Consider the following 26756-nt stretch of genomic DNA (forward strand, 5'->3'; position numbering starts at 1 on the left):
AGGACAGTGACCTGGCAATCTTGTCCCCTAGGGTCTGAGAGGCACAGGGGCTGCGCGTGGCTGGGCTTCTCACCCCATTCCTCTCGAGGGAAACTGGCCCGGGATGAATCACTGGCTCTGTGTCCCTGGGGCTTGCCCAGAGGCTGGCCATGTGGGAGCACGCTCACTGCCCAAAATTTCCCCTTTTGGGTAAACAGCAGCCACTTCCTCCTGGGTTGGCCACTTCCTTCTGGTCACTGGGCTCCAAGAGGCTAGAGGGGGCAGACCCTGCGGCCCCAAGCAGGCCTGTCCTAGACATGGGGACTGGGGACTACACAGGCTGGACCCTGGCCACAGGATGCGGACGTTCAGCTAGGAGACTTGGGGACCTGAACCACGGAGGAAGAGCCACGGAGAAAGGGCCACGAGGGAGGACCCAGGAGCCAGCAGAGTTCCCGTGTGTGATGGCCTTGAGCAGGGGACCTGCCTGGAAAGGACGGAACTGAAGCTGCATTTGTTCAGCATTTTACATAAACTGACTAAACTTGCCCAAATGGAGGGTGGGGGAAGGGCAGCAGGAGCTGGGATAAGGGCTGTCCTGCAGCCCCTTTGGGTATGGCGACTCCGGTGTGACACAATGCAGGGTCTGTTTCAGGAAAAGGGCATCTTGGTTGACGGAGTGGACAGGGCTGGTGGCCTGGGAGAGGTCTGGGGGGTCGGGAGGGGGTCGGGTGGGTCCTGAACTCTCGGCCACTTCTACTTGGCGGGGCTGCAGGGACAGGGACTTGGCTGAGAGGTTGTGGCCACTTTGTCCGGCTTGCTGGGGTCCCAGGACGGCAGGGGCCACATTCCGGGCCTGGCCAGGGTGGTCTGTTCTGTAGACTCTGCAGGCCCGGTGACCTCGGCCAGCTCTCAAGGGGCCGACGAGATGTCTGTAGCCTAAAACAGATAAACTGGGGCTCCAAGAGGAAAAGCAAAATCTACATTAATACACATTGAATCAGATGTCTAGAAGAGGTACCGTTATGTCAATGTCACAGTAGTCCTACAAACATCAGTCCTGTTAGGGGATGCGGCTGGCTCCGTCAGCAGAGTGTGCGACTCCTGACCCTGGGGTTGTGAACTGGAGCCCCACGTGGGGCGTACAGGTCACTCAGAAATAAATAAACTTCGAAAAGAAACGTCACTCCCTTTGAAAACAAAGCGTGGGCTGGATTTCTCTCACTCGGCCAGGGTGCCCACACAGACATGATGATTGCCAAGAAATTGTCAACCAGACATAAATTAAAATGAATTCCTCACAGTCAGAAAATACCAGCATCATAATTATACAAATGCCTTCAAATATTTTTAGAGCAACGTTTACCATAGAATGTGGGGCATTTTAATGTGTTGGATATGATGTGGGATGTGGCCCGGCCCAAGGAAGCCGGGAGCAGAGGCAGCCTCCTTCCTCACCAGGGGTGGCCGGGAGGGACAGCGGGCTCTGGTGCAGGATGGTCAGGCTGGGGGCCCAGCTTGTCCGCCGAGAAGCAGAGACATCAGCCGCCAAGGGACAGCAGCGGTCCCTTGTCCAGTCCCATCTGCCCAGGCTGGGGGCTCAGCCCTGTGTCTTCCTGACACTTAGCAGACCTCGGTCTCTGCAAGGTGTATCCGGGCTCAGTTCTGTCCTCTGGGACCACAGGCCACGGCCACCCCCACTTTTGCACAACCGGCTCACAGAGCTGAGGACAGTGGCTGTCCCCAGCTCCTCCCTGGCCTCCTGTGCACAGAGCTGCGGCTATACAGATCCAGTGCTCCCAGCCGGTTCCCTTTCCGCGGGATTTCCCGGTCACATCCCACCCTGGCCACCTCACCCTGCAAGCTGGTTAGTCACTGCCCCTCTCACCCACATGACGAGGCCCAGATCCAGCCCGGTTCCCTCTCTCTGGAGGGCGGCCCCCCCCCACTCCTGCAGGGCGCTCTTGGTCCTCCCGGTGTGGGGGCTGAGCTGATGCTGGATTCAGGCCCCCCCACCAAGCTCCCGGCTGAGGACATCTGTGTTAACTGTACAGGACTGGAGGGAGTGCCGAGCACCGCACCCGTCAACCTCACAGGAACAACAGTACGAGCTGTATGATCCCATTCTACAGATGAAGAGGCTGAGGCTCAGAGAGGTCAAATGACCTACCCAAGGTCACAGCTCTGGAGAGTGGCAGAGCTCCCAGACGAATCCCATCTGCCTGGCTCCAGAGCCCACCCTCCGCACCGTGTGTTCGGTGCTCAGAGAGCACCCGAGACATGAAGGTGGGGTAGCCGCGCCACGGCCACCTGCGGAACTGCCGATGGCCCCGGGCAAGAGGTGTCCGAGGGGCCGCGGACCCCGCGCTCAGGTGTGGCCGGCTGGGCCGGGGGGAGTCGCTGGGCCCGTGTGTCTGAGCGGGCGACTCGGTCGGTGCCCTGTCCGGCTCAGAGAGCGAGGCCTTCCGGCGTCCCTGGTGTCCTTTCTCGCGTCTGGCGAGGACACGCAGAAGGAAGAAGGCGTGTTTGCTTTGATCTGGCCTTGAAGCGAAGCCAGAACCTTCTCTCCGTCCTTCCGCGGAGCCGCGGCCCGCACTCGGCGTCGCATCGGGCCCAGGGGCCGGACGCGGCGGGCGGCGGGCGGCGGGGCGGCGGCTGCACCTGCTCCGCGGACCCGGGCTCGGACCCTGCAGGCCCGGACCGCCCGCCTTCGGCCGGGGCGCGCCTCTCCCCGCGCCGAAGCGCCCGCGTCCGCCGTGTCGCTGCGTCTGCCTTCCGGACCCTCGCCCCGGGGACACCGTGCGGCGTCCGGCCCCGCGTTCCTCCCTGCACCGCGGCCCGGGCCACGCGGTCGCGGCGGGCTCGGCCCGTCCTTCCTCGCGCTTCCCCCTGCGGACGACGGCCGGGTTCGCGCGGGCCGTCCGCGGCGCGTCCTCCGCGTCCCTCCCGGAAGGCCGCGCGGCCCAGGAGCTGCGGGCCTCGGGGCGGCGGGACTACAAGTCCCAGGCTGCCCTGCGCGGGCGCGGGCCGTGCGCAGCGGCGGGGCGGGGCGCGGCGGGGCGGGGCCGGGCGCGCGGGCGCGCGGGCGGCGCGGGGGCGCGCAGGGCCGGGGCGGCGGCGGCCGCGATGCCGGGGCCCGGGGCGCGGGCCGACGAGGAGGCGCGGGAGGGCGCGGCGGGGGCGCGGGAGCCGGCGCGGCTGTGCGGGTACCTGCAGAAGCTGTCGGGCAAGGGCCCGCTGCGCGGCTACCGCAGCCGCTGGTTCGTGTTCGACGCGCGCCGCTGCTCCCTCTACTACTTCAAGAGCCCGCAGGACGCGCTGCCGCTCGGCCGCCTGGACATCGCGGACGCCTGCTTCAGCTACCCGGGCCCCGACGAGGCGGCCGAGCCCGGCGCCGAGCCGCCCGCGCACTTCCAGGTGCACAGCGCGGGCGCCGTCACGGTGCTCAAGGTGGGAGCGGAGCCCGCCCCGCGCCCGCGCCCCGGCGCCCCCGCCTCGCCCCGGCGCCCCCCTCCCCGCCTCGCCCCGGCGCCCCCCTCCCCGCCTCGCCCCGGCGCCCCGCGCCCCCGCCCCGCGCCCGCGCCCCGGCGCCCCCCTCCCCGCCTCGCCCCGGCGACCCCTCCCCGGCGCCCCGCGCCCCCGCCCCCCCTCGCCCCGGCCCCCCTCGCCCCGGCCCCCCTCGCCCCGGCCCCCGCCCCCCGCCCCTCACCTGGGCTCACCCACGCGCGACGCGGACGCCCCGCGCCGCCCCTTGGCGCTGCCGCTGCCGCTTCGGGCCGGGGTAGGGGCGGGGTGACCCTGGGCCCCTGGCGGGGGTGCGCCCCAGGGCCCCCACCGGTGGCCGCCTGCGGTGCGCGCCCCGCGGGGCAGGGGCGTCGGCGGCGGTCGCGCAGCCTGGAAGCGGCCGAGCCTGTTCTGCTCCTTGCTTTGGGGGGGACGTGGGAGGGGGCTGCTCCCGCCGGGTCTGCCCGGCCCGGGCCAGGCGTCCTCTGTCCTGTCGCACAGAAACCCCGCGTGGGACATCCGGCGGAGGGGCCGGGACTAGAGTCACCAGTCGGGGTCCTGGTGCCCCGCGGCCTCCCCTGGCCTTGGGGGCCCTTCCTGCCCCAGGGGCCCTGGCGCTGGGGCTCACACCTCTCTCCTGGCCTCGCTCCCTGCCTGGCTGCGGGGCGCCCCCACCCTCGTCCTCAGGCTGGGCTCTGTCCCCAGCAGCAGGGCTGGGCTGGCTGCGGCCTCGCTCTCCCAGGCCGGAGCGCGGTGGGTGTGCCTGCTTCCCTCAGCCCTCTGAGCCCCCGACGGTCCCGGGGACCTCCCCGAGCGCGGCCATTCTTACAGCCTGGTCGGCTCAGCCGCGGCCACTTAGGCCCGCTGTGATTCCCGGGCCCTTTCCGGCCCCTCCGTGCCCTCTCTGGGTGGGTGCAGACGGCCTGCTTCTGCAGCGTGCAGCAGGACCGGCTGACTTGGAAACGGTTGGTGTAAACTTGGGAATGGCTCCAGGGAGCGCTCGGGGACCCCTGCCGGAGAAACGCTTGTCCTCACTGCGCGCGGGCCCTGAGTGTCGGATGGATTTCCTGTGGAATTGTGTGTTGAAAGAGAAAATGGAGCGTCCTGTTTCAGGTTCTCTCAGCCGGCTTTGGAGCCCTCTGTCCGTCGTCTCATGGACAGAAATGTGAGTCACGGAGGCACGACCCCACACGCGGCCTGGAGGACCAGGCGGGGACGGTGGTGGGAGAGCCCAGTGGGCCCGAGCTCGCCTGGGTCTGCCAGCTCCCACCCCTGTGTGCCCCAGCCCCCTCTGGTCTAGGGGGACGCTCGCCTTCCTTGTTAGGGGGTTGTGAGCAGTCTGGAAGTACGGGACTGTCTGGCACGGGCCCTCGTGCGAAATGACGAGGAGCATCTGTGGCCGAGTACGTGGCACAGCCGAGTAACGGAGTGTTTATACAGCAGAGAGCCTGAAGGGATGACAGCTAGCGCCGTCGCACAGCAGACGCGCATAAAACGGGACAAGGAGACGGGACGGGGGATTGCCTGCGGCACCATGGACGGAAGGGTCGAAAAGGTCCCGCCATGGTCTGTGCCGTGTGGTGAGTGGGGAGTCGCGTGGGGTGATGCGCCCTGGATTTAGGATGCACGAGCCGCGTAGGAAGACGGGCAGCAGGAGGGGGGCTTGTAGGCGTCTGGTGTGTTTGCAAGTGTTTGTTTCTAGGACTGGGTGGTGGGCGCTCCAGGGCGCTTTCTAGCATTCCGTCCATCTACTTGTAGGTTCAGAATATTTTAAAAAAGGAAATCCGTGTTCACGTGGAGTCCTGAGTGACGAACACGGGAAGTTGAGTGTCACGGGGTAGCACGGGGTGCCCGAGGCTGAGGGTCTGCAGAAACACTGGGAGTGGGAGCGCCGGCAGAGCTTTTCGGAAGAAGGGAGCTGAGGAGACGGCGGGGTCCGGAGCAGGGGCACACTCTGAGAGGATGCATTTTGGTGTAGGGCGTCCCTTTGGAGCCGCGGGAGTAGAACTTGCTGGTGGAGGTGGGGGTCAGCCATTCACCTTCCTTGCCACCTGTCAGGTCCTGTAAGCGTTAGTGCTTGGCTCGAGGGCCCCTCGGCCAGGGGAGCCCCTGATTTGCGGCGGGGTCTTAGGGTTGCCAGGGACTAAGCCCAGCTCAGGCTTCGGCTGGTCGCGTATCATTTTACAGATACCACATCCCTGGGCAGATGACTTATAAAGCAAAGAAAAGTCAGCAATTTCCTCCTTGCGTTATCATGTGTTTCTTGTTTTGAAGCGTCTCTCGGCTGCCTCTGGCACAGCTGTGGTTTCGCTGGGCTTTTTCGAAACGTTTTACTACTTGAGTCTTAATGAAAGCTGATATTGGAATTTCTTGCTAAGCTTCTCTGTTGCTGAGCTCGGGGATCTGGTCCAGCGCCGTGTTTTGCAGACAAGGGGACGGAGGCCAGAGAGGGGCTGGGATGTGCCTGAGGTCGGGAAGCCAGAACAAGACCCCCTCTGAAGGTCGGGACTCCGGGAATAGCGAGTGCCCGAGGTACGGGGTGGGTGCCGGCGCCGGAACATCCGTGGTTTGGGATGAGAGAAGGTTTGGTGTTTTTCCCTTCACTGCATTTGATTTCTGTCCTTTCCACGCAGTAAACAAGCATCAGAACACTCGGAAGCCGCCAGGGTGGTCAGGCTGAGGCCTGCGCCGCCGGAACGGGGGTGGGGAGGCGGCCCACTGGGCGCTCCAGGGGTGTGAGGAGCAGGGGACCATGGTTCTGGGTGAGGCTGGCGCGTGACTGCTGGGGTGGGGGGGGAGCGTGAGCGGGAACCCGCCTCCCCTGCTGGGCCTCTGCAGCCCCGGGGCAGCCGGCGATGAACTCCCCGTTCTCCACCCCTTGCCTGGGGCCTTTCGGTGCTCAGATGGACTTGGGGTGGTTTCTGAGCCGCGTAACTACCCAGTCACGCACCCTCAGTCTCAGTGCACTTTTGTGGGAAGGGTGCACGTTCTCTGGTGTTGAAACTGCTCCCAGCTTAATGACAAACATTTCTTAGCTTGGGTAATCGTCGCGTGTCCCCCACAGAAGAGGGCGGGGAGCTCTGCTTGCCAGCGCCGGGGTCCTGCCCAGCGCTCCCGCCCGAAGGCTCCCACTTGGGTCCTCCGAGAAGTCCTCCGGCCCGTTGTCCTGACTCCGCTCCTCGCGGGTCTGTTGGGCGTCCCAGCCAGGGCCGTCCCGAAAGGCCGGCGCAGTGTCCTTCACGCGCGCTCCCAGCGGCTTGCCCGGTCCTGCTGCCTGGCCCGGCGCGCCTTACGCCGGGCCTGCACCCCACTTCCTAGAGTTCGATTCCCAGCTTCCAAGCGGCTTTTGCACAGTCTGGAGGGCGCAGACGGGGGCCGCCCAGTAAGCACTGGCTTTGGGCCTCTGGGACGGTAAGCCAGACCCTCCAGTGTGTCTGGGGACCCTTTCCCCTCGGGGCGCGCGCAAGCGCCCACTGAACCCAGCAGGCATCAGCTCTGCAGGGAGGACGCGGCCTGCCCGGGGCACAGAGGGTCCTGATCTTCCGGCTGTGCTGGGTCGTGCCCCTGGCTGGATGCCGAGGACCCCGGTGTAGCCGCGGTGAGTGTTGGACGTCAGGGCCGTGCGGGAGATATTTCGGGTCTCGCCATCGCACCGCCTCCGACTACTCTGCTGTCGCAGTTCAGGAGCCGCCGCGGGGTGAGCGCAGCAGTGTTTCCGGAACTGGAATGTCACGTGATTTTCACACGGCGCCAAGCACTGTTCTTTCCGTTTTTTTCCAACCATTTAACGGCGTAAAAACCGTTCCTGGCGTGTGGGTATGTTTACAGGCAGCGGGCCGGGTGTGACCCCGGGCGGTGGGTCACAGACCCACATGTTTTCGGGGGGCCTGCGGCCCTTCTCACTCACTCAGCCTGAGCTGAGGCCCTGGGCCTACAGGTCGACGGACGTGAGCCCGTTCCTGCCGGGCGGGGCTCTCTGTCGCGTGGGGAGACAGACGTGGGTCACAGCACGGGCGCCCCGCAGCGTGGGAGGAACGAGGTGTGAGCGTGTGTGACGGGCCGGACCCTTCACAGGGGAGGGTGGGACAGACTCACTCAGATGTGAAGACTGGGCTGGTGTTGACCGCAGGGGGGAGGGGGAGGGGGCGTGGCAGGAGCAGAGGTGCGTAGGTGGGAGTGCTGGTGGCAGGCCTCAGGGATTTGGGGGTGCAGCCGGGGAGAAGGGGGCACAGCCTTTGGAGGGGGAGGCGTTTGGGGCCAGAGCTGCAGGAATCAGGAAAGAGTTCTAAGCGGGGGTTGAGAGGTTGTTTCCAAACCGAGGCAGGTCCCGCCCGGCGCTCTCAGGTCACCACGTGGGAGGACCGTTGGGTCCTGGTGGGAAGGGCTGCCGTGCGGATGACAGACTGGCAGAAAGGCCCCAAACGACGTGGACGTGAAGGTGGGGCCGCCGTGGCCCCTCGCTCCTTAGGCACTGCAGGGGGCGCGGGGTCTGGGGGGCCACGCGGGGGGCTCGCGTGCCCTGGGCCTGCCCTGCAGGGTGGACTGCCCGCCCCAGAGCGCCCCTCGTGACCACCCTCAGCAAATGCCCGCCGCCCCCACCCGCGTCGCTCTCGTGCACGGTGCCGGCTTCCTTCCCGTGTGGGGGCAGCTGTTTCTTGAGAAACGGGGAGGGGCCCCGCACGTTCAGGCTTGAGGCCTAGACACCAGCTGCCACCGCCCTGAGGCTCCCGAGGGCTGGACAGGTGTCCTTGCCCGGGCGCTTTACCCACAGCCTTCCTGTGTGGTCAGAACGGCATTCAGACGTTGGCCTCCCCCCGAGGACAGGAAAGACCCCGTTAGTGTAGAGATGACTCTCTGGGTGGGGGTAGTCACTTCTTGGAGAGCTGTGTAGTCGGGTCTGAACGACGACGGAGGGGCCGTTTGCCTGCCTGCTGTCGGCCCGGGCTTCCGTGGGGCTTGGCCGCCGGCCCAGAGTGAGCGCCGTGGGGGGTTGTTTGTTTGGAGGCCGCGGGGCTCCTGATGGGCCTCCCGCCGCACACCTACCTACCTGCAGAACCCCGTGACTGGGACACTCCGGCAGCACAGGAGGAGACGCTCCCGGGGAGCCTGTGGACCCTGCAGTTGCCCCATGAGCCGTGGCTTCTCAGGCTACACAGGAGACCCCAGGGGCACACACTGCCCCGAGGTGGGTCCAGTCCTGTCCAGGTATCTGGGCACCGCATGCCGCCTCAGGACAGGGATTATCTGCGGCTCTGCACTGTGTCCCAGGCGTGTAGGGGGAGGTCAGGCAGGCCGTCGGCGCTCAGGCCTCTCTGGCCGGCTGAGCGGGTTCCCACGAACCTGGGAGGTTCACGGGGTCTGTCTGTCCGCTCCTGCCCCGCCGGGTAAGTGGTGAGCCTTTCGCTCTTCCTGCAGACATGACAGCCGTCGTCCCGTGCACTGCGGAGATGACAGTGCGGGGACTTGACAAACACGCCGGCTCCTGACGGCCTTGCAGGGAGAGTGTAATTGTCGTCCTCGTCCTCGTCCGCGTGGGGCGTGACGGTCCGAGGCTCCCCGCATCCTGACCCTGGGGGCCGTGTGGCGTCTTCCCAGAGGGATGAAGAGGAGGGAGTCCCGTATGTCAGGGACCAGCTTGGATATGTCCCAGGGCCAGACGGCTGTGGTCTCTGTGACCATTTCTGTGGGCACCGCAGAGCTGGGAAGGCCTGGGCAGTGGCTGTCGGGAGTGCTCCCTGGAGAAGGGGGCTGGGAGCCGGGAGGTTTGGGTAGAACTGTAGCTGCTCGAACACTTAGAGCCTCTCACGCGCACGCGGATGTGTCCCTGGTCCGGCGGGGGTCTGTGTCGCCATTCGCTGGCCTTTCTCAGGCTGACCACATGGGGAGCTGGAGCCTGGTGCGGAGGGGTCCAGAGCTGCGTCCTTGGGACCATTCCCCGGGTCCTCGTGCCGCGTGCCCCTCGGCAGAGAACTTGTCTGAGTGTCGGATGGCAGGCCCGGCAGTGGACGGGGTGGACATGGTGGGCGGGCCCTGTCCTGGGAGGTGTCGATCTTGGATTAGAGGGATTATTTCGTTTCCCTTCCAGCTCTGTGATGTCCAGGGAAGACCGGTGGCCGACAGGCTGGCCTGACTGTCCTGGGGCACTGTGGCCAGTCAGCGCGGTGCCTGGCGGGGGTCAGCCGTGGCCTCTGGCCTCGGGGGGTGTGCCCGGACTGCTCCGGGCTGTGACCGGGGTGGTGTCGTTAAGCGGCTCGGTGACTTGGAGGAAGTCCATGCGTGCTCTAGCTACGGGGTCACTGTCCCCGAGTCGGAGCTGAAGGGGCCATGACCCGAGGTGCCAGCACTGGGGAGCAGGCCCTTGGCGGGGTGGTGGCAGCTCTGACACCGGGGCCGTCTCTGGACGCACGCACCCAGCAGCTCCGTGCAGTACACGTCGTGTTTCCGCCCTTGGCCGTGATCGGCAGGCTCACGTGGGGCAGGGATGGACTGGCCCCCAGACTGACCGTCCGCCTGTCTCCTCCTGCGGCGTGGCTTCAAGACGGCGAGTCCCGTGGGGGCCGGACGCGAGCAGTGCAGGCGGCGCGCTTCCAGGAGGCATCGACTTAGCGGGAAGTGCGGGTCACGTCGGGAGCCCTCCCTCGGGCGGCTCGTGTCAGCGGGCACAGGTCCCGGCGGCTGGGCTGTCCTGTGACTGCCTGTGTGCCGTGCCCACCTGCCTGGCTGCAGGGTTCGCACCGCGCCCCCCGCGTCCTGGCCCACGGGCAGCGTGCTGGCAGAGCGCTCTCGCGGCTGCCCGGCTGCGTCCGAAGGAAGCACGTTGCTCAGAACCGTGGTTCTCAAACAGGAGAGAGGCCTGCGGAGAATGCAAACGGCGGGCTCGCCCCAGAGACCCCGGTGCAGCTGGTGGGCCAGGGTGAGCCCCGGGAACCCACAGCTTAGGATGCCCCGACCCTCCCGCCACAGCCTGCGCGCCTGTCTCTGGGGACCGCTGCCGTCCTGGACCGCGGGTGGCCGCGCCCCTCCCCCGCCAAGAACCGAGCGGCCCCGTGTGGTCACCGTTCCCCGTGCGGACTGGAGCTGGCGAGGCTGCGTGGGCGAGGCCAGTGAGGCGTGAGCCCGTACGCTCGGGTGAACGCTCTGTGGTTTCTGTCTGCGCTTCTACTTTGCATTCCGAGTTTCTACCAGCAGCGGTTTGGGGCCCCCAATCCCCCGAGGCCCTGAGGTCTGGGTCCCCCGTGCCGGCTGCTAGGGACCTGGGCTGCCCTGCGTGCGGGCGCTCCTCCAGGGGTGTTCGGAGAGTGTTACCCCGCGCAGCTGGTGAGGACTGCCAGAGCCCCCAGGCTTCACCCAGTGAAGGGAGAGAGACAGAATGACATCGAGGAGCCACCCAACCCTTTCCTGAGACACGGCTCAGCCCGAATTACCGTTAGAGACCAGCGTGCCTCCCAGACGTGCCTGAAGGGCTGTGGATCTCCGCTGCCACGCTCTCCTGCCCCCTAGGTCTCTGGCGGGTGGAGCCTGGCACCCCAGTTCCTAAATCTTCATGGTGCGTGGAAACCGTCCCAGGCAGGGGTGCTGCGGGCGGTCCCGCGGGCTGCTGGCCGAGGCTGCCTCAGCTTCTCATTCTCTGAGCTCGCAGAGCCCTGGCTGTCCCCGACTGAGACAGCAGAGCTGACGGGGCCACGGGGATGCAGCCCCGTGGTCTGTGGGGGGCCACATGCCCTCGTCCTGCTGCTGGGAGAGCAGAGCGGCTCGAGTCTGTCACCTGGCCCAGCCCCCCCCCCCAGCCCTTGTCTTTGGGGCCCCTTTCCTGCAAGCGTGCTCCACCTCGCTCCGTGTCTGGGGCCCTGTCCCTGGCTTGGCTTCTGCTCGCTCATCTCTGTGAGGCTCCCGGACACCGGGAAGGCGCCGGGAGGGAGAGCTGTGTCGGATTTGTTTATCCAAAGAAGGGGCCTGAGTGGTAATAGGGAGCCGACATCCGCCTCCCAAGTGGGCGGCAGGGAGGGCACCGCTCCTGGGGTCTGGCTTCTTGCTCAGCCTTTGAGATGGGTTGCGGTCCCAGTCGTGTGACTGCTTTGATAGAGAATGTGAAAATGCCAATGTGAAGGTCGTGTGACGAGGTAAGAGGTACGTGTGCGCAGCAGCCGCCGGAGGAGGGCCGTGTGGACGCGTGCGCAGCAGCCGCCGCTCTCCACTGTCCAGGGCCCAGAGGTGCCACCTGGGGCCCCTTCCTGGCGTCTGCCACCGGCCCACATGCAAGGCTTCACATCCGTTTCGTCTGAGATCTTTCCAGGCCCGTGACTTGGAAACATTCAAAGGAAAGTTTAGGACCTAAAGTTATTAACCAGACGTGGCTGTAGTCTGTATTTCATCTGAGTTTTCTGTCATCGGGCTGCTGATGGCATCCTCGTTGCTTACATGCGTCCTGGGGCGCAGGCATCCGTCTTCAGGGGTAGGAAACAGAGTTCCCTCCCCACAAGCAGCTGCGATGTCTTCTTACGCGACATGCTGAGTGAGGTGGGCATGGGAGCCCACCCCGTGCGTACCCTCCTCTCCGTGGCTCTGCCGGGAGCCCAGAGTCTGCACCCCACGTGGACGACAGGGGTGCTGTGTCCTCATTCTGCAGGATTGGTTCTGGGGGGGCGTTTGGGCTGGGTGTGGGGGAGGGAGTAGGAGCTCTCAGGCGGTTGCTGGTGCAGCCGGAGTCTGGGCTGTGGGAGCTGAGTCAGCTTCTGCGGGCGACGGGGCAGGCCGCTGTCCGCGGAGACGGGTGCGGGGTGGGTCGCGGCACACGGACATCGTCAGGGAGTCTGGAAGCACGGGGCCCATGTGACTTCGCCAGGTCTGCAGTGGGGGGACGCTGAGGACAGCTCGCTGCTGCGGGGCAAGGTGGCTCCGTCGGGAGAGCCAGGAGAGCGCAGGGAGTGGGCGTGGAGGGATGGACAGTCGTCACCTCTTGGGGCCTCTGGGCTGGAGCGCGGCTTCTCCTGCACGTGGTCCAAGGTGCTCCTCTCGCCCCTGTGGTTTGTGTGTGACAAGTGTCTTCGGTGCGGGGTCGTGGGACCGTGGGGACCCGCGGCCGCGCTCGCTTTGACCCCATGCAGCCATGCCGACCCCGGTCTGTGCCCGGGCAGAGCCGGCGTCCTTGCCCAGAGCCCAGCATGCTCAGCCCTTGAGGACAGCTGTGTGGCTGTGGGTCCCGCCGGGGTGCTGGGAAGATGGGTGCAGTCTTGGGCGTGCGCTCCCTCCTCTTCCTCATGAGACCGCAAGGACCCCAGACCCCGGCTGAATGTTCACGGAGACACCCACCCACTGGGAGGTTGCGGGGGACGGTGGAGACGGGAGAGCAGGTGCGGCCGGCGTGCTGCCGCCGGTCCCGGCTGGCCGCGCGTGAGCTGCTTGGCCCTCGGAGCCGCGAGGGGCAAGGATGTTCCTGCCGTCACTCACATCCGCCCCAGGGGGCATCTGGGCCCTGCCGCTCTCGGCACACGGGCTGTGAGCCCAGACATCAGGTGCCCAACCCTGGTGCTGACACTGGGGTACGTGGACAATGCTGCCTGACGGCTGTGCGTATCCCCTGACCGCGTGTGCCCCGCGTTCAGTCCGACCCGACGTCCGGCCCAGGGCGGTGGTGTCCTTGATGGTGTCTGATGCTGTCACCAGTGTGGGACACACATCACAGTCTGTCGTGCTCGGTTTGAAGGAAACCGGGCTGGGGGACAGGAGAGCGTCGGGAAGGAGTCACAGTGAAGGGTGGATGCTGTCCCGTCTGGTGAAGGGCTGGCGGTCCGGTGCTCTTTTTCCTGCGTTTCCCAGAGTTGCACAGCAAACCTGGGTCGTTACTGTTGTTTGAAATACAAGTCTACGATGTGCTGAGGGTTTTTTTTTTTTTTAAGGTTTTTATTCATTTATTTGAGAGACAGAGAGCACAAGCAGGGGGAGTGGCAGAGGGAGAGGCAGACTCCCTGCTGAGCAGGGAGCCCGTGGCTCGGGCCCAGGACTCCATGATGATGACCGGAGCGGAAGGCAGACGCCCAACCGACTGAGCCCCCGGCCCTCTGTTGTGGTGTTTGTTAATGAGAGTGAGTGGGAGCTCCCAGGCGGACAGGAATCCCCGCGCCGACCCCCTCAAGGGCGGCCGCGCCCACCTCCGGCCCCTGCAGGCTGTTTGCTGTCTGTCTCCATTTCTCGTTTCTCTTCTACTTCTGGATGTGTTGTTCGGGACAGTTTTCTCTGTGCCTTCCTTTCTGGGAGTGGAAAGGTCTTTACGTTCCAAGAGACTAGGACTGTTGCAGTAGTAACTCCCCTTTGTTTCTGGTGAAAATCATCGCCCCGTGGGACCCGCGCCTCCTGCCTGGAGCCGACTCCTGGGCCGGGCCACGTGCAGGAAGCAACCCTCAAAGGCCTGTCCCTGGGCCCTCTGTCTGGGGCTCAGCCGCGGGGAGCAGTGGTCCCTCCCAGGTGTGCGCGGTCCCTGTGGTGGCCGCCAGCGGTGCTTGAGCAAAGGCGCCTTCCGCTCTGCTGGGAGCTTCTGCGTGGATCACGGTGGGCCAGAGTCAGACCCCCGGGCTCACCTTCGAAATTCGGCAGAAATCTGCTTGGCTACTGTCGCGGGATGCAAAAAGAGACAGAAACTTGATCATGTAGGCATTTTCTTTGGGTGATTTAATGACTTACTGTACATTCAAATCTGGAACCAAATTTGACTTCGTTTTCTTTCTTTGCAAATTTCTAACCAGCTGTCCTAATTGTGATAGTCGAATTGTGAGTCTTTCTTCTGATTTTGTTTGGAACCCTGTGTTGCATACCAGCTCAGCTCTGCATTGGACTCCGGGGCTCGCCCGCTGGGCCCGGTGGCGCTTTCCTCATGGGTTTCCGTGCCTGGAAGGGCAGAGCCCCACGCTCCCCTTGTTTTGTCCAGGATCACTGAGTGTAAACTTCAGATGAGTTTGTGGTCTCCTTGCTGCGTCTTGATGAGCTCCTCTAGAACGCGGAACAGGATTTTGGGAAGTTTCCGCCCCGTTTGAGGGTTTCTGTCTCCGAGGCCAGGCCTTTCGTGTTCCGGCTGTGATGGGGAGTGCGCTTCTAGCTGTTGATTGCTGTTGTGAAGGAAACCGTTGCTCCCTGGGTGTGGCCGAGGCAGGAATCCGCCGGTCCCACCCAGTTCTGCGTCCCGGCCTGGACCGGCACTTGGCCCAAGTCAGGCACTTAGTAAATATTTGCCGAGCGCATGAACCAACGTTTTTGTATACACGGCATCTTTCCCTTTGCCCTCTTTTGGATTCCTTTCGATAGAGGCCCAGGAATGACGCGGGTCAAAGGGGACAAGCTTTGTGTGGCTGAGTTCTTTCCCACAGGGCTGGAGACCCCGGGGTGCAGAGCTCAGCCCAGGGGTCGTGAGCTGGCGGTGTGGGTGGGGGGCACCCCGCTCCCATGACTGCTGGGTCGCTGCACCAGCCCCTCCCCCGGGAACACGCCTGCCTGCCGGGAGTGGTGACCAGATGACTTTATGACAGGACTTCTCTGCGCCCTGGGGTGAGAGCCAGGCTTGGGGGGAGTGTCCAGGAGAAGGGACAGGGGGCTGGGGCCCTTCTCCCCACATGCGGGCTTGTGGGTTTGGAGGCCTGGGGACCGAGTCTGTGGGAGCAGCTAGAGCATCATGTGGTTCTCGGCCACTGAGGGCTGAACTCCACGTCAGGCTGGATGTGGGTGGCCTGGTTTTCATCCTCTGACCCGATGTGATGCGGCCCCTCCGTGCAGCAGGTGCCTCAGATCAGGGCCATACCTGCCCAGTCCGAGTCCAGCCCCTGGCCCCTGAGACGCTGGCACGTACAGCTGTCCAAGGTGTCCTATGTGGTTCGTGCCGGGACCGGTGCCCCGTCTGGCTGGGATTAGCAGCCTTGGAGCATGAGGAGCAGCTGGGCATGAGGAGAAAGTAGAATATCCGAGTATGTCAGCATCGGGGACCATGTTGAGAGCAGCAGGTCTGACCTCCGGCTTCAGGGAACTCAGGCTGATGAGGGACACACGAGGAGTGCGCCTACGTCCACGGGAAGCTTACCTGGGTTACGTGTTGTGGTGAGATTCTGTTGAGAGGATGGAGAGAACTTGCAGGCTCAGCTCAGGGAAACGTCCACTGGAGGTAACATTTGCATTGGGCTTTGCAGGATGTAGAGGAGTTCGGCAGACTGGTGCTCTGAGAGACTTAGGATATGGCCCTGGTGAGTCTGCAGATGGCAGACGCTGGCACCTGGCCTCCTGCTGGACGCTTGTCACGGGCACCTACTGTGTCTCAGCTGAGCCTTGGCTCTGCCCCTTCCAGCATGATTGGGATGCCCATCTGGCTGTCCAGAATTTGGGATTAGAGCCCTGTAAATGGGGGGCCGGGGGCAGATCCCCTCTCCCAGTCCTGCTCCCCGTCCCTGTGGCAGGTGGGTGCTGGGCAGATACAGTGTGGTGGCGATAGGCTTTACAATGGACTGGCTTGTGTCCCCAGCCGGTCTGGGGCTCACTGGGGGGCACTGCTGGTGATGGGCTCGTGGGGATGTTTGTGACGCCAGATCGCTTGAGGGTCCTACTTACCCCATTGGAGAAGGGCAGAGGAGGTACAGAAATGTGAGCCATCAGCTGGACGAGCCAGACCCATTGTTGGTCCCTAAACAGTGTTGGCATCTCCGTGGTTGAAGATTGGAGATGACATCTTGAGTCCTACAGCCCCGTGGAGGGGTGAAGTGGGGTCGCCCCAGAAACCCGCTGCCCTTGGCCTCCGTTTCAGTTCCCAAGGCTGCGTCTCACCCCCCGGCCTTCCCACCAGCCTCGGCTCCCAGAGTGGACTGCGTTTCCCATCACGGTCCAGCGCAGCCCGAGTGAGGAGCACACAGTGGGAGTGTGACAGGCGTGCTTTCGGTGTTCAAGTACGGATGAGACAATCCAAGGCCTCCAGAGGGTTCCGTCCTATGGCACCCGTCGCATTTCCCACGCTCTGTGGCCGCGTGTGTCCGGGGGCCGCTGCGCTGGGCAGGTCTGGAGATGAACTTCCCGTGGTGAACCCAGACTGAACCCGGGGTGACCCAGATCCTTGTTAGTGATCGTGATCTAATCAGGTCGGGGAGGGGTCGGCCCTCCGCTCCGCCCTCCCTCTGTGCAGAGACGCCGAGTGGACACACGGTGGCAGCGGCCGGACTTCCGCGTGTGCCGCCCAGCCTTGCCGCCTCTGCCGGTCTGTCCAGGGCTCTGGGCGCCTGACGGCAGGGCCTCCCCGGCCCTCCCGCCTCCTCGCAGACCGTGCCAGCCCCGGAGCCCTCCGCGGGATGCTCGGGATTGAGGTCGAGATGCACTCAGAGCTTTCCAGATTTTAAAAAGGGAAGGAACCTTAGTTAATCATCGCCTCGAGGCGGTTTTCCCTGCCGTATTGACCAGACTTCTGAAACACGAACAATGGGTCAGACCTTGAAAGCATGTGACGTTCATGTTTGTTTCTGCCCTGGGGAGTTTAGTGAGAGAGCGTCACGAGGTGTCTAACTGTTCCCCAGCCTGGTTTTCCCCTTTCAACCGAGGATTCTTCTACAAGCACATCTGCCCTGGTGCCCGCCATGCAGGGACCGTGGCGGGGGTCGCGACAGGGCCCGCGACCTGGCACCCCTCCCGCCACTTGGTCTCATCAGTGGGAAAAGTGGCCATCGGACTCGCCCGAGTCCAGCCTGCGGTGCCCGTGGACGCCCTCCCAGAGGCTCACGGGTGGAAATAGGGTTATTCGACGTGACACGCCCAGGACGGCTCCCTGGCCTACACGAGGTGTGAGCTTTCGACGGGCTTTATGCCTGTGCCACGTGCAAGGGCCGCGAGGCCATCCAGCCACCCCGAAACCGCCTGCGGACGGTGTTCCGTGGGCCGAGACTTCCAGGTCCCGCACGTGGGAGGATCTCGCCCCGGGGTGAGCTCCCACTGTCCGTGCTGGGTGTCCCGATGGCAGATTCTCTGACCTGTGCTTCCCACCACTGTGGTCCGCGGGCAGAGCGCGTCCGCCCGTCCCGCCGTAACGCTCTCCCCTTCCGTCTTTGCAGGCTCCTAACCGTCAGCTCATGACCTACTGGCTGCAGGAGCTCCAGCAGAAGCGGTGGGAGTACTGCAGCGGTCTGGACATGGTGAAGGGGGACAGCAGGGCCTCCCCGACCCCCGGGGATTTCTCTAAGGGTCTCGTAGCCAGAGACAACCCAGGTAAGCCACAGGAGGGGATCCGCGTCCGTTCCTCGCACACAGCCGTTGGCCGCGGCGGGCAGCCCGATGCAAGTTCCCACCCAAAGTAGCGACCATCCCTTTCCCACGGTGGCGTTCTGTAGCTTCCGGGTGCTTCCCCGTACGGAGTCCTACTCCAGCCTGAGGACGACCTTGGGGGTCAGCTGAGGCCGTGCCTGGCTCCCCGTGCAGTCGAGAGGCGAGGGTGACCCCTGTCCTGCCCGCGTGTGCCCCCTAAGGTGAGGCGCCCCCCCCCACGTGTTCACAGTCACTTGTATGCGCTTCATCCTCAAAGCCTGTGCTCCCGTCCTCTCCCCGAGGGAGACTTTAACCGATTCCCTTTCAGTCTAGATATGTGGCTTGTCCACGACTCTTGGTAACTCGCGGATGGTCTCAGTGTGGAGAGGAGGGGGCTTCTTACTCCAGTATCAACAGTGAAAGGCCCTGACGTCCTCGTGACTGTGGAACGCGCGTGCCTGCTGACCTCCGGGCTCCTGGCTTCCTCCAGGGAGAGGGCAGGCCGCGGAGGCCTGAAGCCAGGCGTGGGGGCCCACACGCCAGAGTCCGAGGGAGGGGTGAGGTCTGCCCTTCCTGATGCCCGCGTGGCCCTCTGCTCCACGGAGCACCGTCTCCACTGAGTTCCCCGCAAGCCTGGGAGACAGCTGCCCGCAGAGCCCCTCCCCTGCAGGCCCCCTCGCCCGTGCGCCCCTGCTGCCCTCTCCCCCGAGTGCTCGCCAGGTCCTGCGGCCTGACCCTGTGGTCAGTGACATGGTACTGAACGCGCTTCGCGCCCGTCCCCATGCACAGTGATGTGGTGCTGGACACACGTCACGCCTGTCCCCACACGCAGTGACTCAGAGCTGGACGCGTGTCACACCTGTCCGCACGCGGTCCCGTGAGGCCTTCAGCTCATTCTCGGGGGTGTCCACGCTGATGACACAGAGCCGAGGGGCCCTCGGTGCTCCGTCACGGTTCCGCTGTGGGTTTGAAAGCCGCTGTCCTAGGGCTTCGGACCAGAAGCAGCCTGTGACTCGGTCTCGACCTCGAGACTGACCTAGCACATTCGTGATGCCGCCGGTCCCTCGAGGTTGGGGGCACCAGTCGGTCCCCTTCCTTTGTTCTTCAGTTGTAGTTATTTATAATCTCCACGCCCAGCGTGGGGCCTGGACTCACGACCTCGAGGGCCAGAGGTCCAGGATGTAGCGACCAAGCCAGTGCGCTGCCCCTGCTCCTTTACTCCGAGGACGGGGTGCATCTGGCAGACCCAGGGCGCTAGACTGAAGGTGTTTAGAACTCTGATTTGCATTAAAAATAATCTTCCCGCTCTCTGTGCTCACCGCACCCTGGTTTGGGACATTCTCATTTTCACCCCGTGTGGTCCCGCCAGTGTCCGCGGCCCCTGACGTCGCTGTGGGGGAGGCTCTTGGGAATGACAGCTCCGGGGGCAGGCGACTGTGCGTCTTGGGAGGCCCAGGGCCCGTGAGCTTCACGCTACCAGGCCGTCGGGAGGGGTGCTGAGCCCCACCACACTGCGCCCGGCATGTCTGCCTGAGCCTGTTTGCTCAATGGCGGGGATGGTCTGGCCCGTGTGCTGTGCATCTGGGCTCTAAGGACCGAGAAGTCACAGTCTGTGTCCTCGAGGACTGTGTGGCCAGGTGAGGGGCCTGGGCCGGTTGGACCGCCGTGAGGGGCGGTGAGTCCAGGGCGGCCTCGGGATACGGAAGGAGCAGCCGATTCGGGTGTCTGGCTCCGTGAGAGGCCAGCGAAGCTGGGTGGGTGGTCAGGGCCCAGACCCGGAGGGGCATCGCAGACGAGCGAGAGCAGGGTGAGCGACAGGTCGGACGTGCCGAGTGCGGGGGAAGGGACCAGCGGGCGGAACGGGTCTGGGGTCCCGCTCGAAGCCGTGGTGGCCACAGCCCTGGCAGGGGGCGGGGCCGGGGGGTGCTGGAAGGGTTGGAGGGTTTGGAGGTGGGTCAGAAGGGAGGGAGGGGAGGCCCAGGGCACTGGCTGGAATGGGAACGAGCTGTCCACCCCTCACACTGGTGCCGTGACGGGCGGAGGGCAGACTCGTTACCTGTGGAAGTGTCATTCTGAGTGGGCGAGGGTTCCCTTGGGGTCGTCCGTGGGGAGCCTGACTCCCAGGGCCGTGTCTGTCTCGGGAGGCTCCGTCCGCGGCTGGCCGAGCCGTTTCCGTTCGCGGGCCTGAAGGGGCAGCTCTCCGTGCCTGCTGCGGTGCCGCGGGGGGCGGACAGGAGGCGCTCTGCCGGGGTCCCTGGCCTCCGCCTCCTCACTGGCCAGTGCGGCGTGGCTGTCCCCAGCCCGGAGGGAGCGGGAGAGGCGGGGCTCTGAGCTGAGCCCATGGCCACGTCCCCACCAGCGTCTGTGAGGAAGGAAGGGCTGTGGGGAGCCCTGAGCGGCACATCACCCGCTGGCCTCCGGAACATTCCTTCTCCAGAGTTCAGTGTTTTGTGTCTCGTGCCTGCAGCTGACGTTCGCAAGGCTGCACGGGAGGGGTGGCTCGGCTGCGTCCGTCTCCTCCTCCTGCCCGCAGCCCGGCCCCCGCGGGATCGCCGCGCCGCGCACACGGACTCCGCGCATCTGGGCGCTGGGGTGGTGAAGACCTAGTTTCCACACAAAGGAGTCCTTGGCAAGGACGAAAGGCGGGGTTCCAAGCCCTTCCCAGCTGCTGGGCACGAGGCGGCCAGACCCGCGGAAGCTGGCGCAAGAGGCCGAGGGCCCCGTTCCAGGAGCCGCACAGAGCTCCTTCTGTTGCGCTCACTTCCCACGTAGACTGACGGCAAACCGCAGGGGTGACAACACCTTGTCACTCGAGGCTCCGGCAAGTCCGGGCCCACGGAGGCACACCAGCGCCCAGACACCCGGCTGAGCGCGGCGTGCTTCCTAAAGAAAACGGCAGCACGGACGGTTCGAGGGGAGACCACACACTTCCTTCTCGGGGCCGGCGGGGCCGGGGTCTGTGCAGGGACTGCGGGGACAGAGGGAAGGCCCATGTGAGGCGGGATGCAGACCTGTCACCCCGTGAGCCGATCAGAGAGGCTGTTCCTCTCTGTGACCTGCTTGGAAGCGTAAGTCGCGGTGACTCTCGTGTGGTGCCCGAGAGGCAGCCGATCCCAGTGGGGAGAGCTCCCAGGACGCGGGCACGCGGCCCGTCTGTGAGCAGATGCCGTCTGGCCTCACGTCAGGCCGGGAAAGGGAGGGCACGTGTAGGGCAATGGCTTCCAGTCGTACCTGGAAGGGGCCTCCTTGGAGCCTGGTTATGGACAGAGGGGGCGGGGGTGCGGACCAGCTGGGTCGGGGCTGGTGCCGAGGCTGGGGTCTGAGCAGAAGGTGGGGAGTGGCGCAGGCGGGAGAGGGAAGTCGTCTGCCAGGCGTGGTCCCCGCCTCGACTCTGGGGTCTCTCAAAGGGACGTGACAGGAGAGGCAGGTCAGAAGGGAGACGCGTGGGGTTTCTGAGGCGTACAGGGCCTCCCACCCTGGTCCCTCATCACTCCGTCTTTTATTCGTCTGTGGTCCAGGTCCTCAGGGCGTGGGAGCCCCTGTCCTCTGCTGGTCACAAGGCTATGCCCGGGGTGGAACCAGCCAGGCCGATGCGTGGACTGGCCTGTTGGGGGCCCAGGGAGCCCCTCCTTTTTGGCGCTTGAGGACGCACACTGCCCTCACTTAGATATCTCTTCTGCCTCTGACCACAGCTCTGACCACTGCTTCGCGATCTGGGTTAAAACTCACTCTGATAGGGGTGCCTGGGTGGCTCAGTGGTTTAAGCCTCTGCCTTCGGCTCAGGTCATGATCTCGGGGTCCTGGGATCGAGTCCCGCATCGGGCTCTCTGCTCAGCAGGAGCCTGCTTCCCCCTCTCTCTGTCTGCCTCTCTGCCTAGCTCTGATTTCTCTCTGTCAAATAAATAAAATTAAAAAAAAAAAAAACCAAAAAACCTCACTCTGATAACGGGGAAAGAAGCATTTTCCTGTCCAGCCCGCGCTGTCCTCCAGCTCCCAGGGAGACCCTCTTCTGCCGTGCTCTGTGCCGCCTGTGGGAGTGGCCTTCCCCCTTGTGTGGACGACCTGGCGTCCGGGCTGTGTCGGAGCAGCCGCGAGGACGGGGAGCCCTGCTGTCAGGATGCGTCCGAGTTGCCGGGTTTGAAGATGTTGGAAAAGAGCAGAGAACATCTGAGGCCGGAAGCCTTCAGCGCAGCCTCCGGCGACGGGAGCTGGGGGATCCGGTGGCTGCCGGCGGACTCCAGGGAAACCCTGCCGTGACCTAGTTTACGTCCCCCTCCTGGCGGCTCCCGAATGCTGATGCGCGAACGCTGCGGGGGGAGGGCAAGCCTGCCGCTGTTCTTCAGTAAGGAAATCTCACACACTCATGTAAAAACCGAAGACGAGGCAAAATGACAGTCGTACCAAAACTGGGAAATTGCTTCTTTTTCACGTGGAATAGTTACTTTCAGAGACGGTGTGTTCCGCGGCATCGTCCCGGGCCTCCCGGCCCTGGTCTGCAGCTGGCCCCTGAGGCTCATGCTCCTTCGGAAGCGTTTCTGGTGTGTGTGGGGTCGGGGGGGTCCCAGGGTCTGGGGTTCTCCGGGCAGGAGGTGCTTTCCAGGAAGGTTGGGAGCCCGCGCCCACAGCAGGGCCGCCGCTCGCTGCGCCCCCAGCCACGCAGAAGGAGAGCTGGCCCGGCTGCAGACGGGAGCCCGGGCATCGCGTCCTGGCCCAGCCTGTGGGTCTTCGCTGCGAGCTCTGCGAAGACCAGCCCTTGGCCTCCTGGGCTCGGCTGCTGCCATTTCCCGAAGGAACGGGTGTGCCCTTCGTGGGCCACCGCCTGGTGCCGTCCCCGCTGGGGGCCGCCTACCCTGGACGGTACGGTCATGGCACCTGCTGTGCGGGGTTTGTCTCCCGAGGGCCAGGGGGCTGGACCCGGTTCACAGTGTTTGACCTCGTTTTGTGTGTACTGGAACTCTTCCCAGGTGAGACCTCGGGGGCTCCCGTCTGAAGGAGGGAAGAGGAGCTGCTGTGGTTGGAGGGGGGCGGGGTCCCTCCTCCGCTCCCTCGAGGTCCCTGCGGCGCCTTCCAGAACCCCAGGCTCCGGGTGCCAGGGGCTCCCTGCTCCTGCGTGACCTTCTGTTATCTTGTGTGTCCTTCCCAGACGTGTTCTGGTTGGCCGCGCGCCGAGCACGCCGTGCTCACCGACAGTGGTGACTCGAACCGAGAATCGGGAAACTGTGATGAGGTGTGACTTCCGGCCTCCATCACTGAGTCTTACAGCCCGCTGCCCGCCCCCCCGTTCTTCTGTCCCCCAGCGCCCCTCCTGCTTGTCCCTCTCAGGAGCCCACTCTGGGGCTGCAGCCGAGTTCTCCCGACGGATACACGGCCCCCCCCGCCCTCCCACCCTGTGCTTTCCCCGCGCGTTCTCCGAGCCCTTCCCATGCTACCCGGTCGCTTAGTGTTGCGCCTGTGCGGCGGATGCCCGTGGTTGGGGTCGGTCTCCCCGCCAGCGCCCAGGGCCCTCCGCGGACACCCTCCTGAGCCGCTCAGATCTGGCTCCTCCCGCGAGAAGCCGCGTCTTCCTCGGTGTCCATGCTCAGGCCGCTCCTGGTTTTGCCTCCCAGCAAGCGAGGGTCACTGCTGCCAGAGGGGCGGCTCCTTGTGGTGGGGACGGGCGCGCAGGCCGTCCTCTGTCTACAAACATCCCTGCCCTCGGGGAGCGGAGGATACCACCGCGGAGCCCGCAAAGTATTTGCAGTTGGGGACGTTTTTCAAAACGTTAGAAGAAGTTCTACTATGGGGAGTTTTATGCAAAGAGAACCTATAACATGACCCCACATGTCCCGGGTGGTTCCCAGAATTCCTGCTTCACGGGCCCTTCTGGTTTCCCTGGACACCCTGACCCACTTTCTGGTATTTTGAAGCAAATCCTACACACCAGCTGTTTCAACCTTCGGTGTTTCAGAAGCTTACGTTTTAAAGCTCTTCTGAGGTTTGATCGCCCCTGAGAGCCTGTGTTCCTGTGACCTTTCTGAACCACTGCTCTGGGACGTGCCAGCTTGCTTCCTCGGGTCGCCACCGCCAGTATTAGCAAGTGTGTGCAGGACACTCCCCTCTGCCCGTTTTCTTAGAGGCGGCGTCCGTGGTCGGTCTGATGGGCACTTTGCGTTTCTGCGTAACGGCGGATCCCGGGAGTCAGCCCTCATCGGCGCAGGCGAGTGGACCTTGGTCACAGTTTCCTGCCGCTGTGCTCATTTGTGAGACCGTGCAGGGGACCCTGGTCCCTCCCGGCCCCATCACAGACATGGAAGGGCCTTAGGTGACTGACGCCACCACGGTTTCTGTCCCGTGGCCGATCGCGCACGGGTCCGTGTCTCACGTGGGACGCAGAGTTCCGTGTGGAACGGCGGAGGACTGACCTCTGTTTGCCTGTCTTTCAGATGTCGTTTGCACACATCCGGATGCTTCTGCAGAGAAAGCCAGAAACGTCCTCGCTGTGGAAACCACCCCCGGAGAGCTGGTAGGAGAAGCAGCAGCTCACCAGCCGGCCCCCGGGCACCCAAATTCCATTAATTTCTCTTTCAAACAGTGGGGCACTGAGCTCAAGTGAGTCTTTGGAAAGCGGCGTATGAAACTGAACGTGGGTTGTGTCTGATAACATGTCATGATTCTGCACGTAGATTGTGAAAGCGCCGTGCACCTGCCGCTGGCCCGGTCCGCTCGGGCACGGGGGCATTTTCTCAGCGTGTGCAGAGGGTGTGCTGCACGGCTCGCCCTGCGCCAGACGTGCTCACGCGGGGTTGGTTTTCGCTCGCTCGGCTCTGTGAGCCGGGTCGCACGGTCCACAGGCTGCAGAAACAGAAACCAGCCCGGAAGAGTTTGTCTGAGGTCACAAGGCCCCCAGGCCGCTGAGTTGGCGCGTCTTCCCCCCGGGGCCAGCCCCCTTCCCCGGCCCTGGAGCTGCTCCAGCCAGTGCTGCAGACATCCGCCCTTGGCGGGTGTGTGAGCGGGGACGGGGGGGCAAGGGCTGGTGTGTGTGCGTGAGTGTGAGTGTGTAAGACTTTGTTGAGATAGAATTCACGTACATGCTGTTTGCCCATTTAAAACGTGTGGTTCGGTGGTTTTTAGTACTCGTGGCAGAATGGCCATCACGCCACCAATTTTAGGACACTTTCATCCCCACTGACCCCAACAGAAACCCTCGTACCCGCTAGCAGCCCCTTTCCGCTTCCCAGCCGCCCCTGGTGACCACCGATGGCCTCTGTCTCGGCGGGTCTGCCCGTCCTGTGCATCCCCTCGCGGACAGGTGCCCGGCTCTGTCCCCCAGCCCGTGGGCCCTGACCCTGCGCTGGCGGCTGCATGCGCCCTGGGACCGGTACGGCGGAGCGACACTCTGTTCTGTGCACAGAGCACACTGTGTGTGTCCGTCCTGCCGTGGATGGGCGTGCTGTGGCTTCCACGTCGTGGCTGTCGGGAATGGCGCGGCTGCCGATGCTGGGACGGGGTCTATGGGGACGTGTTTCTGTTTCTCCTGGGTCCATGCTTGGGGTGGCCCTGCCGGGCTGGGCGGTAAGTCTGCGTGACCTTCTGGGGACCTGCCTGCCATTCTGGAGGCTGCGCATGAGGCATCCCCACCAGCGTGGCTGGAGGTTAAGGGCCCCCCCACGCCCTCCCCGGGGCTGGCGGTCCCCCATCTTCCTGGCCCTCGCCATCCGCACTGGGGAGCGGGACTCTTGCGGTTGGGATTTGCGTTCCCCAGTGACTCACGATACTGAGTGACTTCTTGCGTGCAGATGGCCGCTTGTAGATCCTTGGAGAGACCCCCCCTTAGGTCCTTTGTCTACTGTTTAATATCTTGAAGGTATTCACATGCTGACATGCACGGAACTACCTTGTTCTTTAATTTTTTATTTTTATTCTTTGACGGGGGGAGAGAGGGGTGTCAGCAGGGAGCGGCAGAGGGAGAGGGACACTCTCAAGCAGACTCCACGCCCAGTGCAGAGTCTCACACGGGGCTCAATCCCACGACCCTGAGATCACGACCTGAGCCAAAGTCGAGTCGGATGCTTAACTGGCCGAGCCACCCGTGTGCCCCCAAATTGTCTTTTTCCCAGTACTCCCTTTTTTAGAGCAGTTTCAGGGTTACGCTGAGTTGAGGGGGTGATAGTTTTCACACATCCCTCTCCCCACACGTGTGTCCCCATGCCCGTGGTCACCGGAGTGCATATGTTTTACCGAGGACGAGCCTGCGCTGACGTGTCGTACTGACCCAGAGTCTGTCATGCACGTCAGGATCACGCTTGCTGCCCTGTGCCCCGTGGATCCGGACATGGGTGTGCCGACGTGTGTCTGTCTATCACAGTATCACGCGGAGGATTTTCACGGCCCCAGAATCCCTCCACGCTCTGCTTGCTCGTCTCCCTCCCCCGCCAGCCCCACCGCTGCCCGTCACTCATCAATTCATTGTCTCCATAGGTTTGCTTTTTCCAGAAGGTCCGTTTTGCTGGAATCCTAGAACGCTGGCCTTTTCACATCGGTTTCTTCCACTTGGTGATACGCACTCGAGGTTCCTCCCTGTCTTTCCGGCGTGAGAGCTCCTCTGTGTTTCGTGCTGAATGGTATCCATCGTCGAGATGTGGGGGCCCGTTAGTCCGGTCACCCTCCGAAGGGCGTCCTTGGTGCTCCCAAGTTTGGCAGTTGCAGACAGGGCCGCTGGGGACGTCCGCATGCGGGTTTTCATGTGGCCGAAGTCCTCGACTCCTCGGGTAGATGCCAAGGAGCGTGTGTGTGCTGCTGTCAGAAACCGCCCAGCTGTCTCGCACAGTGCCCAGCGGGGTTGCGTTCGCGCTGTCCGTAGGGGAGAGTCTCGGCGCCCCGTGTCCTTGCTCGCACGTGGTTCCTGGGGTTCCGGGTTCTGGCTGTTCTGCGAGGCGTGTGGCGGGGGTCACTGATGTCTTCATCCGCGTTTCCCCGAGGGCCTGTGACACAGAGCATCTTTCTCTTACTGGCATCCTGTGTCTTCTCTGGTGGGTGCCCGT

The 26756-nt window shown here is 64.2% G+C and overlaps 1 protein-coding gene across 1 annotated transcript in view; it reads left to right on the forward strand.

The window, feature by feature from the left end:
* Positions 1 to 3121: 3121 nt before the first annotated feature.
* TBC1D2B (TBC1 domain family member 2B) overlaps positions 3122 to 26756 on the forward strand; it is a gene marked incomplete at its 3' end in the record, with an annotated part of 57104 nt that continues 33469 nt past the window's right edge. Inside the window, exons 1-3 of the mRNA XM_080808380.1 lie at positions 3122 to 3429; positions 17547 to 17700; positions 24159 to 24324. Coding sequence (XP_080664506.1) covers positions 17565 to 17700; positions 24159 to 24324 — 302 coding nt within the window. The 5' untranslated portion in view covers positions 3122 to 3429; positions 17547 to 17564. The remainder of the gene's footprint in view (positions 3430 to 17546; positions 17701 to 24158; positions 24325 to 26756) is intronic.

This window comes from Martes martes (genome assembly GCF_963455335.1).
Source record: "Martes martes genome assembly, chromosome: 7".
NCBI lineage: Eukaryota > Metazoa > Chordata > Mammalia > Carnivora > Mustelidae > Martes > Martes martes.